Genomic DNA, 16027 nt, shown 5'->3' with positions numbered 1-16027 from the left:
CTATGGAGAGAGTGTGTGTGTGTGCTGTAGATACAGGTGGTGTGTGAGTAGAGTCATGATAATAAACACTGAGCAGGTCACTGGCTTCAAAATAATCTATACTTATTTGAGGAGATACAGTCAAATTATCCAGAAAACCGATCGCCCAGTTTGTGTTAATGCACATGCACTGGCATGTGTATATCAACACTTCTGCCAATGCTGGGGAGAGCACCATGTGTCTGGTCATGTTGCAGCATCTCTGAGCATCATTCATCATGGTTAGACACTACTTTTATTTCTCTTGAAGAAAACTGCTTCTTTCAATCTCATATGCTTTTTTTGCTAGTCAACTGCTTAACTTCTGAAGTAACCTCTATTTTTAAACAAAGGAAGAATCAAGTTCCTATTCTGCTGATATCTTTTAATATATATTGCCAATATGGTGATATAAAACCCTTTATGGTACATATTTTTTCCTAACTTAAAATTTTCACTTCTACAATAAAATTTACCAATCTCTTCTTCCACAGCATTAGAACATGTTCTCTCTAGCCCTTTCTTAAAGTCTGATAATTATATGTAAAGTTTAAAATTGAATAATAACCATTGTAGCATTTAGCTGAAAGAATTAAACACATATGGATAAAATATTTAAGAGTAAAGGGTTTAATAAATTTGCAACCATCAAATGTTATAATTTCAGACTACATGATGAGAGCTACAGTAAACATCAAACACACCTGCTGCCTCTGCTGATCAGTTACGCCTCTCTAATGACTTTTCACTCTTAATTTCCACATACATTTTTAAAAAGATTTGTTTATTTTTTTATTTATATGAGTACACTGTAGCTGTCTTCAGACACACACCAGAAGAGTGCATCAGAGCTGGACTTGGTAGCACATGCCTTTAATCCCAGCACTCGGGAGGCAGAGGCAGGTGGATTTCTGAGTGTGAGGCCAGCCTGGTCTACAGAGTGAGTTCCAGGACAGCCAGGGCTACACAGAGAAACCCTGTCTCAATAAAAAAAAAAAAGAAGAGTGCATCAGATCCCACTAGAGATGGTTGTGAGCCACCATGTGGTTGCATTGAACTCAGGACCTCTGGAAGAGCAGTCAGTGCTCTTAACCACCGAGCCATCTTCCCCCACCCCCTCATTTTTAAAAGACTTGGGTTCTGTTATGATTTGTGTGTATGTGTGTATTGTGTGTGCCTGCATCAGTTTATGTGTACCATGTGCTCATAGACGCAGGAAGAGGTCTGAGAGCATCTGAGTTAGACAGCCTTGAGTTTCCTGATGTGGGGCTGGGAATCAAATGCTGACCTTTGCAAGAGTAGTGCATACTTTCAACCACTGAGCCATTCTCCATTTGAAATTTCTAAATAAATTTATTAATAAACCACAACTTTCTTACTTGAAAACTGAAATAGAAAACAAAAATACTAGTTTCTCTAAGTTACATAATACAGCATCTTACAAAATACTTTCACTTCTTTATTTTGTTACACTACACTATTTAAGATTAAAATGTCTCAAAACAAAAACAAAACAAAACACAAAAGCGGTATTTAAACTCCTACACTAATGAACACAATTAGTGTCTAATAAAAATAGATCTATTTGCACACTATCTACAGCATTTGGTAAATTTCCTCCTGCACTGTACACACTGGGACCTCAGTTTGGTATCATCTGTGATTCCTCATGAACACCAAGGACAGAAACAAACCTCACAACACAGAGCGGCGACCATTACAAACACATGAGCAGATAATAGCTTTAGAGCCAGAAGGTGGGAAGGCACAACTTTAATCCTAGCACTCTGCAGGCAGAGGCAGGCTGAGTTCTAGGTCAGCCTGGTCCACAGAGTGAGCTCCAGGACAACGAGAACTACAAAGAGAAAACCCATCTTGAAAAATTAAAAAAACAAAACAAGCCTAAATTAATAAATGTTGGCCAATTTTAAGGGATGCAAATTTTTTTAAATCTCTCATGTCCCAAGAATCCTTTATCAACATGGTGCCACTCTAATTTTAAAAGTAAAATTATTTATTTCTCAAAGACAGTGAAAAGTATTTTCATTTACCAGTAAAGTACAATGTGATGTAAAACTGAGACGCATCTTTGAAATGATTTTAGTACCAAATTATTACATGGTTAGTATTTTTCTTTGAAGGCTGGTTAAAATAAAAATCAAATGTGTTTTTTTTTTTTCTAATGAAAATACCTAATTTAAATTTTCTGTAAGAAAATTAAAATTACTTACAAGCGAATCTGCATCAGGACATTCCCTGTTTTTAAAAACAAAACAAAAATGAAGTATTTTAAGATTCAGTTATTAAAACTATTTGTAAGAGACTTGAAGTGCCAGGATGGGAGATACCCAGGTGGGCCTCCACCTACTCAGAGAAGAAGAAGAAGAAGAAGGATTGTGGGAGGGAGTGACCAGGAGGGGACAGTAATTGGGATGTAAAGTGAATAACTAAAAAATAAATAAACTTTTTTAAAATTTAAAAAAAAAAACCCTATCTGTTAAGTATTTCATTTTTAGAGTATATATCTCAGGACTTAAATATAGTTTTGTTTAAATGCTACAAAAATATTTTGAGAAATCATGTCATGAAGATTAAAATAGTATCAAATTCAAATTTAAAATTCAAAAGTGGAGCATGTCATATCAGTTAATAACAGCTAAAACATAAACATAAAGAGCTTACACAGTGCTTACTCCTGCACTTTTGTAGCAATGCACTCATCAGTGCAATCACGAAGCTGTCTACACTACAGGGATTTCTGGCAGTGTTTACATTTTTTAAACTTTATGGGGTGGAAGTCCATGAACAACCTATAGGACTTGCTTCTGTTTTTCTACATGTGGGTCCTGGGCATGTCAGTTTTTGTCTATAATGTCTTCAAATTATAAGCAATAGATGAGAAAAGCTAATGCTATGAACTAAAACCAAAGAAACTAACAAATCCAGTTGTTCAGAAAGCCTTTTTTCTTCTCACATATACATTTTCTTTACACATATACATTGAATACTTTCAAAAAGACTTTTTCCTTCCAAAAATCAAAACAATTCTTAACCACTTCTAACAATAGAAAGGACTTGGGCAATGTTTAAAATACTTACACAGACTCTGCATCCTTTTCCTTTTTAATTATTCCAGGCAAAGCAAAAGTCTTTCTTTTCCTTGGTTTTATGCCTTTAACATAAATAAATGCACATTTTAATAGAAATGCAACTGCTCTTGATTAAGGATATGAAACACAAAAAGTCAGACAAATCTTTCTTAAGTGACAAGCAAACTCTGGCTGAAGAAAGAAACCATCCCTAAGAGCGGCCGAGCACACAGAATCCTAGCACTGCAGACGGACGCTGAGACAGAGGAGGGTTTGAAGTCTGTTACCAGCCTAGGGTACATGGCAAAACCTTTCCTCCCAAAAAACCCCTAATAAATTATTAATAAACAACTGAACAAATGACCAAACAATAATAAAAAGTCTCAACTAGAAAAGCCTACAACTTAAATCAGTCTGTTTCAACTCTTACATTAATACAATGTATTAATGTATACATTAAGAATGTATAGAATATTCACCTAATGAAATTCGCTTTTCTTCTGGTAAGATTTGTAACTCTCTGTGACTTCTGATAAAGTAAGCATCTTCAGACATTGAAACTCTAAAAAGTGCCTAACTCATTATATGTATTTTAACAGTAGTATCTTGGGATATGTGTATGGCTCACTATACGGTAATGCTAGCACCGTACTGGGTTCAGTATCAAGACCACTACATTTATGTATCCTAACATTGATAGCATCAACGGATAGCAGTCACTTTTTACTTGTTCAACAAGCAGAAGATACTAGTTCTCACATGTGTCAGTATATTAAAAGCAAACTTACCTTCAACTGCACTAGCAGGGTCACACTCTTCAAATTCAATAAGGCCTAGTTTAGAGGAGAAAAGAAAACAATTACCAGATAAGCTGTTCTAACTTTTTAAATTTAATTGCAAATATTTTCAACTTTTCTTACTTATTAATACCATATCTGAGTGAGTTATGAATAAAGGCACATATATGCTATAGCACATATATGTGTAACTCGGGAGTTCGTTCTTTCTATTTTGCAGAGAAAGGGTCTCCATATATCTGCTGTATTCTCTACTTTGAACTCTAGGCTGGCGGGCTTGAGAGCATGTTGATGAACACCACATGAATAAGCTTTCTTACATGGATTCCAGGGATAGAACTCAGTTGTTAGGCTTGAGCTGCAAACACTTCTGGCTGCTGAGCCATCTCACCAGCCTGACAAGGCACCCTTTAAAACCAGGCTCTAATGTGTTACAGTGCTTATAATAAATAACAAAGTCTTGTGATGTTATTGTACGGGTGTGTGTGACAAGAAAGAGAACTGGTGGGCACAGGCATTAAAAGACATGCAGAGGTCAGAGCACAACCTTAGAAACTGGCTCTTCCACTCTGGTTCCAAGGATCAAACTCAAGTTGCCAGGCTTGTATATCAATGTTTCTACCTGCTGAACCATCACTGGGCCTAACAACTTTTTAAAATATTTAGTTTTATTTTGTGTGAGTACCTGCATGTATGGAAATGAACCAAATACATGTCTGGTGCCTGAGAAAGACAGAAGATGTCAGATCCCCTGGAAGAGGGTGTATGGAGTTACAGACAGGTGTGAGCAGCCGTCTGAGCGCTGGAAACCAAATACATAGGTCATCAGAAAGAGCGACAAGTGCTCATAACTGCTGGGCCTGCTGCCCTGTCCTTTAGTAGTATTTTAATTAATACTTCTAACTGAAAGGCAGACTAAAGGCTGGAAAGATGGCTCATCAGGCAGAGGTGCTTGCCACCAAGCCTGCCACATGGCACAGAAACACAGGGAGTAATAGATCCCTCAACTGACTGCTAAGTTTTTCTTGGACTGACAAGTACACTGTGGGCTGTATACTGCCCCACACATAAATGTAAATGAAAAATTAAGAGCTGAGATTACTTAACAAATACCTCCCTAATTTACTAGAAACTTTTCTCACGTTAGAGCACAGAGCTCATGAAGTTTCTGCTTACAAGGACCTTGCAGCACGGTTAATGCAGAAAATGAGCAGTAAGAGGCAGGTGCTGAATCCTTGAAGTGCTCATGAGAAAGGAGAAGAAACAGGAAACAGTACTAGAGTACAAGCTTAGCACCTCATGCCCCATTCTTTATTCTACCTTCAATTCTTAAAATCATGCTCAGCAAACACTAAACCTCCAGAAAATGCCCACTGCATAAATAATTACATCCTCATTAGGCAGTCACCCTAGAATTAAAATTCAGATGTCTAATAGTGTTAAATGGGCAAATAAATCTAAGTGCAGTTTGCAGACAATGGAAAGATTTTTGTTTGTTGGAGACAGGGTCTTGCCGGGCGTGGTGACGTACACCTTTAATCCCAGCACTTGGGAGGCAGAAGCGGGCGAATTTCTGAGTTCAAGGCCAGCCTGGTCTACAAAGTGAGTTCCAGGACAGCCAGGGCTACACAGAGAAACCCAGTCTCGAAAAAACAAAAAACCAAAGAGAGAGGGAGGGAGGGAGGGAGGGAGGGAGGGAGGGAGGGAGAACTGCGTAGCTCTGGATGAGCTGAAGCTTACTATGAAGACCAGGCTGGCCTGGAACTCTAGAGAGTTCACCTGCTTTTGCCTCCCAAATGATGGATCAAAGGTGTGCACCACCACACCCCACCTAATGGAAATGCTTTTAATGTGAAAAGTACGTGAGTACACACCACAGCCTAGCAAGGCGTTCTTCCAGAAAAATCAATTTGCAGTTACTAAGAAACAAGAACATGATAAAGCAGAACTCAGACAGAAAGTAATTAAAACAGTTCCAAAATGACAGAGCTGCAAACTAGCTTTACATTTCTGGAATAAGGAATGTGTCACACAGAGAAATAACAAACTTGTTTAGGTGACAGTGAAAACAACAAAAGGGCTGAATTATTCTCCTCTTAAATTATCCACAGTTCAAACACCACAGTAAAATAGAAATAATCTCTTTCCCTTAAATGTTATGTTAACTGAGATTTTTAATACTTAAGTTTATAAAAGTCCAGCATAATTTATAAAATATTCAATTTATGACTGGCAACCTGCTTCATTATTAAGAAACGGATACAGAGAAACTGACTTAAGGAGAGAATGACAGGGTTCCTTACTTCTTCTGAGGTGCTGCACTTAACTATAACTGTGTGCTAACTGATGACCACAGTTCTTGTTGATGGCTTGATTATCATACAAGACACTTCTCTGTAAGAGGTTTTTAAAACATAGACAAAACGTTCCCTCTCTCTTATCACAAATCTAAAGCTTATTTTTCTTCGGTTCTTGTTTCTGTTCAAATCAGAGTACCACTGTTTATTCCCAGAACAACTAAAATAGTTCAAAAAGGAGCTAATTAAGTCCTAATCACTTAATTAATTACCAATACCTTCATTTCTACATCATTATTCTATGACATGTGACCAAGCAAACATTTATCACTTATATACTTATATTCAAACAACCATAAAAAGGAAAAAAGGCAAGGAGATTATGTAAACCCACACTTTACATCTGTACACTGAGAAATCACTTTTAATAAAAAGGCTTAGAGCCTGTCCTTAGACTCTTTAAGAGACCTGATAATGGTACAATGAGATGAAGACAGGCAATACAAGTAAGGAATTAAGTATGCACATCACATAATTAGCAACTTTTGGCCTATAAATTGCAAAGAATGTAGTATGTCTCAGTGTCACCAGCCCACATGTTACAGGCCTTCCTAAATACTAGTGAAGCTTGAGAAAATGTGGTAATATGTCAAATAACTGAGAAAAGGTTTACTCGGAAGTATGATACCCACAAATCTCCCAGAGCTCTCCAGCACCTCATTTTACTCAGTGACTAGGCAAGAATCTCTAAGAGACCAGCGTAGTCTAGACCAGGAGAAGCAAGACAAAAGGCAAGACATTATGCTTAAACACAATGTATAGAGAACAGGTATTTTAAGATCTCTGGATGGTTTCATATATGGAAATAACAAAGGCATCCTTTAAAAGTAAAATCAATTATTTTAAACAAAATTCTACTTTCCTCCCAGACTTTTACTAGACATACTATAGACATATCTTAATCAACTCTCTTCTTTATCTTTTCTATATACACATACCAAAATCAATTCAAAGAAGATAGGTTCTAATGAAATTATTCAAACTGACATTTTTGCAATACAAAATATTAAACCACAAGAGTTTATAATGTGTGCCACCTACGCACACTATTCAAAAGAGAAGTGCCAACAGTTCCTAATACAATCCAACTGATAGATGCCTCACCAAAAAGTACATCCGATTTTCCTGTTTCAACTCGCACGTGCTCCTTCACATGACTGGCTCTGCATGCCTGGCTCAGTGCCAGCAGCTAGCTCAGCTGGCTCTCCCTGCACAGTCTGACCTCATGGCAGCATGTCACTTCTGAACTGTTTCATTAGAGGACAATTTATTCAGTGTTTCCCTCAAATGCAGTTTACTGCCTGTCGTTTTGCTATTTAATCATAAAAGCAGTTGGGTTGTTTTGGTTTTTGTTTTCTGTTTTTTTGATAGTACTACTGCCAGGGTAAGAGCCTCAATTACTTGTCTGCTACAAATGGGATTTCAACTGCTTTAGACTCTATTGATCCTGTTGTGAAAATAAAGAACTGTTCTTAGCACTTAGCTTTATGCTTGCTCACAGAGCAGTTTAGTTTGCATAAAAGTAAAACCATTTATTTGCTTCTGTCTCTTGATGATTTCCAAATACCACTGTATATTCTACTCATGAGAGAACAATTCCAAAAGGAGAGTAATTCAAAACAAAATATCTTAAATACAATGCGTTAGTAGAAAGTAGAAACTGTTCCTACAAAAAGCACCAACCTAAGGCATTCACCCAAACTAACCTGAATCAGAACCACTAAGAAATATTACAAAAGGAAAAAAACTTTTTAACCTTGAACCACCAAAAATATTTTATTGATGAGGTTGAATATAAATATGCGACATATTTAGACATATTAAACAGTTCACATTACCGTGGGATTAGCCCTAAATCTCAGACCAGCAGCAGAGCACATTTATACCTTTCACACTAAAAACGGCCTTAAGAAGCTGGAGAGACGGCACAGTAGTTAAGAGCACCAGGTCTCTCAGAGAACCAGATAATAAAAAAGAAATTTCTAAGGTGACACATTTATAATTTAGTTATCTTATTAATTTAAACATCCTTAATAATTAATGAAGGTCTGTGTCTTTTCATGTGTTTTTTTCTTTTCTTTTTATTCTATTCACATATTTTTGTTTAACTATTAAAAAAAATTATTTTTTTTAAAGATTTACTTATTTTATGTATATGAGTACACTGTAGCTGTGCAGATGATTGTGAGCCATCATGTGGTTGCTGGGAATTCAATTTAGGACCACTGCTCGCTCCAGCCCTGACAATGTAGCTGTCTTCAGACACACCAGAAAAGGGCGTCAGATCTCATTACGGATGGTTGTGAGCCACCATGTGGTTGCTGGGATTTGAACTTAGGACCTTCTGCAGAGCAGTCAGTGCTCTTAACCGCTGAGCCATCTCTCCAGCCCAAAATGTTTTTGTTGTTGTTGTTGTTGTCATTGTTGCTGTTATTTTGGCTGTTAAAATTATGTATTTTGGACCAGATAATGGTGGCACATACTTTAATCCCAGAATTTAGGAGACAGAAACAGAGACAGGCAGATCTCTGAGGTCAGCCTGTTGTACAGAGGGAGTTCAAACAAAACAAAACAAAACAAAACAAAACAAAACAAAACACCATTATTTTTACGTATAGGGGCACATACTTGTAATCCTAATACTTAAGAAAGTTGAAGCAAGAGTTGGCTGTAGTTTGAGGCCAGCCTGGCCTGTATATAGTAAAAACCTATCACAAAAATTCAGTACTAATTAAATTAAAAATAAAAAGAATAGAGTGGTGGTACAGGCGTTTTATCTCAATACTCTAGACGAGGAAACAGGCAGATCTGAGTGTGAGACCAGCCTGGTTAGCAAGGCAAATCTCAGGACATCTGGGGCTATATAATAAGACCTTGTATCAAAAATATTAATAATGATAATAATATTAATAACATCAAAATTAGAAATAACAGTAGCTGGAAATCTGGCTCAGCAGGTAAAGGTGCTTCCTGCCCAGCCTGACCACGTGAGTCAGATTCCTAGCACCGTCATGACAGAGGAGAGAATCAACCTCCTCCAGTTGTGTGTGCACAAACACACACTGTGAATTTTTTAAAAGATTTATATATTTTTATCTTGAAGAAAGCTTTTAATTATCTATCTAAAAATGTTCATTATCTGTACAAACTGCAGCAAGTGATATTCTTTTGGGGGTTACAATGTAATCTACTACTTACTACTTACAAAGTCATTCCAGCTCTGACTAATGGGAGCTTATCAGACTGTCCCTTAGTCCTTCTAAAACTATAAAACTTCTACAATAAAACTAGAAAATTAGGGAAAAAAATCTTTGTGATACTGAATTAGATAAACACTAACCCCACCCTCATTTTGTTTTTTGGTTTTTGGTTTTTTTTTTTTTTTTTTTTTTTTTTTTTTCAAATTCCAGCTAGTTGGGAGGCTAAGGCAAGAGAGTGAATTCTAGTAAAAGCAAGGCTGGGCATACAGCTCAGTGGGATAGCAGCTTGCCTAGATGTAACAAGCCCTGGATTCCATCCTTAAAAACAGGAAAACAGATTTTTAAAAGTACCATCAAAAGCATAAAACATAGCTCTGGTAAACTGAACTTGATCAAAATTAACATTTGACTTTCTTATTTTTTTGGTTTTTTGAGACAGGGTTTCTCTGTGTAGCCCTGGCTGTCCTGGAACTCACTTTGTAGACCAGGCTGGCCTTGAACTCAGAAATCCTCCTGCCTCTGCCTCTCAAATGCTGGGATTAAAGGCGTGCGCCACCACGCCCAGCTACGTTTGATTTTCAAAATAACAACCCAGGGGCTAAGAGAGATGGCTCAGTGCTTCAGAGCACCGGCTGCTCTTCAAGAACACCTGGGTTCAATTCTCAGGACCCACACGGCGACTCACAACTGTCTGTAACTCAAGTCCCAAGAGATTCAATACTGAGAGCACCAGGCAGACAAATAGATTTAAAAAAAAAAAACAATCGAAGAAAAAATACTTCACAAAATATGAATCTGACCTACATCTTACATATTCAGCATTAATAAGACATTCAGTCCAATTTTTAGAATGGCCAAAAGATCTGAAATTCTTTGACAAGAAAAATTATAAATGGTCAAAACATAAAAAGATGTGCCACATTAGTTCTTTGGAAAATGCAGATCAAAAATCTTGCTAGAGTGCCTTTATTCAAATCCAGCACAAAACTAGCCTATCTTAATGGGTCTCTGAGGTGAGGATTGGGGGAGGGGGAGATGAAGGGATTATGCTGAGCTCAGCAAAATCTCCTCCTTCCCTCCTTCCTTCTCTCCTCTCCCCACTCCACCCCCCATCTCTAATAAATGTATCTGGTCTATGGAACAAACCCCAGGACAGCCAGGGATGCACAGAGCCAGCCTAGCTTCAAACAACTTGTTTTCCCTTTATTTTCTCTTCTTTTAAAAGCAATTTTAAAAACTCTGGATCATAAAAAATACAAAGCTAATTGCTTCCCTAGTCTTCTAGTTCTAATTCTGTCATGGATCTTTTGGTTTGGGTGGTGGCTAAGTGCATAAAATATCGTCATTGCTAAAAAGATTGAAATTTAAGTGCCACAGGTTCCATTCCAATTATATAAAAGTTCAGAGTTATACAAACTTAGGATCTGGTTCATTTTGGTATAGGAAATTTTATTTATTTGCAAGATTTTTTTAAAAAAAATAAATTTATAAAATTTAAAAGAAGTCTAAGTAGCATCATGGTTCTCTAGGTTTGGCATTTTACCAAATCTTCAAGGAGAAAGATGACTAACAGGTTGTCATCTATGTTTTAAAAAGTACTTGTTTTATCTTTTAATTTATAGTAATATACCTTGTGTAGAAGCTGAAATATTTCAGAATCTAAATATGTTAACCTTATTTAGGAACTCTGATCACAAGAATTTCATTTTTCCCTTTTTCTTTATGGCTTTTTTTTTTTTAATACGTCTACCCTTTCTCAGGCTTCTCCTGTTTTTATCACTCTGTAGACCAGGCTGGCCTCGAACTCAGAAATCCACCTGTCTCTGCCTCCTGAGTGCTGGGATTAAAGGTGTGTACCACCATGCCCGGCTAAAAAAATAAATCTTTAAAAAAAAGCTGAGAATGGTAAAGCATGGCAATATTCCTAGAGGCTGCTGGCATAGAGTCCTAATATTCCAACTATTCTCTGATTTAATGTCTGAAGACAAGCCACTTTAAACTGACTTTTTTTAACATAGTATTCTGGATTATCTGTGATTTAAGGAATAAAATACTGCTTGTAAGTTTAGGTTCAGGTTTCAGTTCAAGTACCCTGGCTTCAACTAAATTTTCAGAAAAATTTTATATGGCTGTACATATAGAATATAATTATAAATTATATTTACAAATATGTTGTATATATTATGTTTATGTTATATATTTATATATATATTTGTATATATTATATATATAAAATATAAATACATATATTTTATATAGTTATAAAAATAATATAGGAAGATCTCTGGAACACCTTGCCCAATGGGAAAACGACAGTTTGACATCATAGCAAGAATACAAAGATCTCTACTTGGATATCTGACCATCTTCACTCTATAACGAGGTCTGCTCCAAAGTTTTCCTAATTGGCCTTGGGATCAAGAGTCCTGGAACTGGAACCACCCAGTTTTGTCATATATTCACACAGGCATATCTTTAGCTTCTCAGTCCAACTGTAAAACTAAAATGCCAGTCGGCACTTGAGAGAGTCACACTGACTACTGAGTGCACACCTGCCTCTGCATCCTGTGCACTACAGCCACTCTGCAGATGCACACTGGTCTGTAGCAACTTACTGAAGATTATGAACACATAATGAAGATTTTTCTGCAAACAAACTCACCCACTTCAATCTGATCTTACCATTCAAAGATGTATGTGTAGCCCAAGTCTAAGGGTTGCTTCGTTTTATTGAGACAAGGTTTCTCTGTGTAGCCTTGGCTATCCTGAACTTGCCCTGTAAACCAGACTGGCTTACCTAACTCTGCCTCCCAAGTGCTGGGATTAAAGGCATGCACCACCACTGGCCAATTAACTGTTAACTGCATAGTCAAACATTCATGTTATAAAGTTCTAAAGGGGCCTGGTAAGAAATATCTCCTTAGCCAGTGTAAGAAAACTACAAATTAATCAGGTAGGTTGAAAAAGCCAGAAAGGTCTGAGAAAGAAATACCATATAATTCAATTAGTAACATTTAAAAATTAATGAGATTTGGGCAAAAAAGAAATTTTAAATGACCTGGGCTTCAAGTCTTACTTCTGTAATATAATGAAGAAAACTGATTCCCAAACTTTTCTTCTATCATTTACCTATTTTTCTGAGTTCTATACCATATTTTCATTTGACTGAATTAATTTTACCTGTGAAATATATTTCTTACATACTATATACATAATAAATAAAGTCAAGAAGTATGGAAGACTATAAATATATTAAATAATAAGAGATAATGGCTACTTACTACATCCAACTTTATAATATGCTCAATAAAAATTAAGATATGGGACCAGGCACAGAGGTCCATACCTTTAATCCCAGCACTTGAGAAGCAGGGACAGAGTTCGAGAACAGCTAGAGCTACATAAGAGAGAGCCCCTGTCTCAAAAAATTGAAACATATACCTTTTTTATGTAGAAGAATGTAGAAGTCATGCGTGGTAGCACATGACATTTATCACAGTACTCAGGAGGCAGAAGCAAAAACACTGTGAGCATGGTCTACATCCTGAGTACCAGGCAACCAGGGCTACATAACAAGACGGGGGGCGGGGGGCGGGGGGGGGGGGGGGAGGGAAAAGAAAAAAAGAGGAAGAATAAAAAATTAGAGCTCGAAAGTGGTAGAATGTAGAATCTGGGGTCATTTAGTCACAAAAGCGGAAAGCAGGACTCCTACACTCATTCAATCAGTGGTGCGTTCCGAATGCTTAGCAGTTATCACGCAATAAAAACATCCCCTAGAAATGTATGAGAATGAGAAGAGAAAGGCATTACACTTTAAGGAAGGTTCTATATTGGTCTTAGTGCTAAAAGATCAATATTTTATCCCAGTCTTTATTTATTAAACAGGCCTTCTTGATCTGTAGTTAACTCTCCTTTCAGAAATCTAAACAAACTGAAGATAGATCCATTTAGTAAAGGTTATATAACCATTAAGGAGCTAAATTATTAACTAAAAGGCTGTGACAAATGCCTTAACTTAGAGGCTGGAGAGATGGCTCAGTGGTTTAGAATACTTGCTCTTGAAGAAGACTCATCTTGAATTCCCAGCACCTATATGGTGGCTCACAACCATGCATAACTCCAATTTCAGGGGACTTTATGAAATCCTCTTCGGTCTCTTCAGGTATCAGGCGTGCACATGACATACATATAGACATGTATACAAACACTCATAAATACAAAATAAATCTCAGACAAACCAAACTAGCATGACTCATTTTCAGCTTGACTCCATTTTACAGTTTAAAAATGTTATTCAGGGCAAATATGTGGTATAAAGTTAAAATTACCCATTATATGCCTACATTCAAATACAAATCTTTAAAAATGCAGGACACTAAGGCCAGGAGATCATGAGCCAGTCTGTGCTACATAGTAAGATTCTGTCTTAGAAACTAAGGATGGCCTTATCTAGCATCAATGGGAGAGGAGGTGCTTGGTCCTGTGGAGGCTTGTTGCCCTAGCGAAGGGGGACGCTAAAGGGATGCAGGAGTGGCTAGGGGTGAGCGAACACCCTCTTAGAGGTAAAGGGAAGGGGAGACCAGGAAGGGGGACAACATTTGAAATTCAAATAAGTAAAGTAGTTAGTAAAAAATATAAAAGCATCTGTTCCCTTGCAGTTTATCTTACCAGGTCTTTCCTTCCCTGTGCCCTTTGACTCGACAAACTTCTGAATCAAACTTTCAATTGTAGTATTAGCCATGTTATTTATAAACTCTTCATGAACCTATTAAAAATGAATAGAGAGATTTTTCTTTTGTTAATAACATTCTTACCTTAATTCAGAAACCTACTACAAAGCAATTTAAAGGATTTCTGTTTAACCGTCCATGTTGTTTCCTAACTCTGGGACAGATTTCTGGGGACCAGCTTCTGATCACCTTCTCCCCAAGACACCGCCCGCCTTAGAGACAACTGATTACTGCCACTTTTGATTTTTCTAGAGACAAAATTATTATGATAAATAGAACATATAAAGACAATATTTACATTTTAATAACAAACAAAAAGGCATTTTGTATTTCTCCTTACTGCAATACACCTGAATTACCATTAAACACACTCTGAACACTTCCACATTTAAATTGTCTAATTACTAAAGTTCTGCTCTAACCTTTTCAAGTATTAAAACTTGAAAACAGAAATACTTAGAAGTTGGTAATGTTCAGCCGGGCAGTGGTGGCGCACGCCTTTAATCCCAGCACTTGGGAGGCAGAGGCAGGCGGATTTCTGAGTTCGAGGCCAGCCTGGTCGACAAAGTGAGTTCCAGGACAGCCAGGGCTATACAGAGAAACCCTGTCTCGAAAAACCAAAAAAAAAAAAAAAAAAAAAGAAGTTGGTAATGTTCAATTAATGAAGTTAATATTTCGATGTATACAACTATTTAAGAAATAGATGCTTTATATATACTAACTATATAGTTAGCTACGTAGTAATACTGATAAGTATAGTTATATAGTAACTGTATAATTACAGTTCTTGGTTACTTTAAAACAATTTAAATTGGGGCTGGAGAGATGGCTTAGTGATTGTTCTTCCAGAGGACCCAAGTTCAATCCCCATCATCCACTGAAGTCACTCATAGAAACCAGGAGCTCCAACTCCACGGACATTTGATACCTCTCACCTCTGAGCATCTTCAGTCATGTGTACATATCCACATACAATTTTTTTAAATTCAATAAAAATATATCTTAAAAAAATAATAAAGCCGGGCGTGGTGGCGCACGCCTTTAATCCCAGCACTCGGGAGGCAGAGGCAGGTGGATTTCTGAGTTCGAGGCCAGCCTGGGCTACAGAGTGAGTTCCAGGACAGCCATGACTACACAGAGAAACCCTGTCTCGAAAAACAAAAAAAAAAAAAAAAAAAAAAAATAAATAATAAAAAAATAATAAATGGTCATCACACACCTTTAATCCCAGCACTTGGAAGGCAGAGGCAGGAGGATTTCTGAGTTTCAGGCTGCTCTGGTCTACAGAATGAGTTCTAGGACAGCCAGAGCTACATAGAGAAATCCTGTCTCGAAGAAACAAATAATAGGATGGGCTGGTGAGCTGACTCAGCAGTTAAGAGCACTGACTGCTCTACCTGAGATCCTGAGTTCAAGTCCCAGCAACCACATGGTGGCTCACTACCATCTATAAGGAGATCTGATGCCTTCTTCTGGCCTGTGGATCAGAGTACTCATACATTAAATAAATAAAATTTAAAAAAACAAAAACAAAAACAAATAATGGGGACAGGTGAGATGGTTCAGAGGCTGCTCTTCCAGAGGTTCTGAGTTCAATTCCCAGCAACCACTTGGTGGTTTATAACCACCTATGATGAGATCTGGTGCCCTCTTATGGCCTGCAGGTATACATACAAGCACAATGCTGTATACATAATAAATTTATTTTTTAAAAGATGGAAAGCAATCAAATACACACAAAAATAGTAATGATAATTTTAAAAATATGTTTGGCAATCAATTAAAAATGTAAATACTTATTTTTCATCTGAAATAATTATTATATGTATGATTTCC

The 16027-nt window shown here is 37.0% G+C and overlaps 1 protein-coding gene across 2 annotated transcripts in view; it reads right to left on the bottom strand.

Moving 5' to 3' along the window:
• Positions 1 to 16027, bottom strand: part of Fcho2 (FCH and mu domain containing endocytic adaptor 2) — a 93881-nt gene that overhangs the window by 36658 nt on the left and 41196 nt on the right. For both annotated transcript variants that reach the window (XM_021179877.3, XM_029468219.2), the window contains exons 8-11: positions 14130 to 14226; positions 3896 to 3940; positions 3118 to 3190; positions 2250 to 2274 (exon numbers count right to left, since the gene is read on the bottom strand). In XM_021179877.3, coding sequence (XP_021035536.1) covers positions 2250 to 2274; positions 3118 to 3190; positions 3896 to 3940; positions 14130 to 14226 — 240 coding nt within the window. The remainder of the gene's footprint in view (positions 1 to 2249; positions 2275 to 3117; positions 3191 to 3895; positions 3941 to 14129; positions 14227 to 16027) is intronic.

This window comes from Mus caroli, unplaced genomic scaffold (genome assembly GCF_978045245.1).
Source record: "Mus caroli unplaced genomic scaffold, Mus_caroli_1 scaffold_15, whole genome shotgun sequence".
NCBI classification, from domain to species: Eukaryota; Metazoa; Chordata; class Mammalia; order Rodentia; family Muridae; genus Mus; species Mus caroli.
This window is presented reverse-complemented; position numbering and strand designations above follow the sequence as displayed.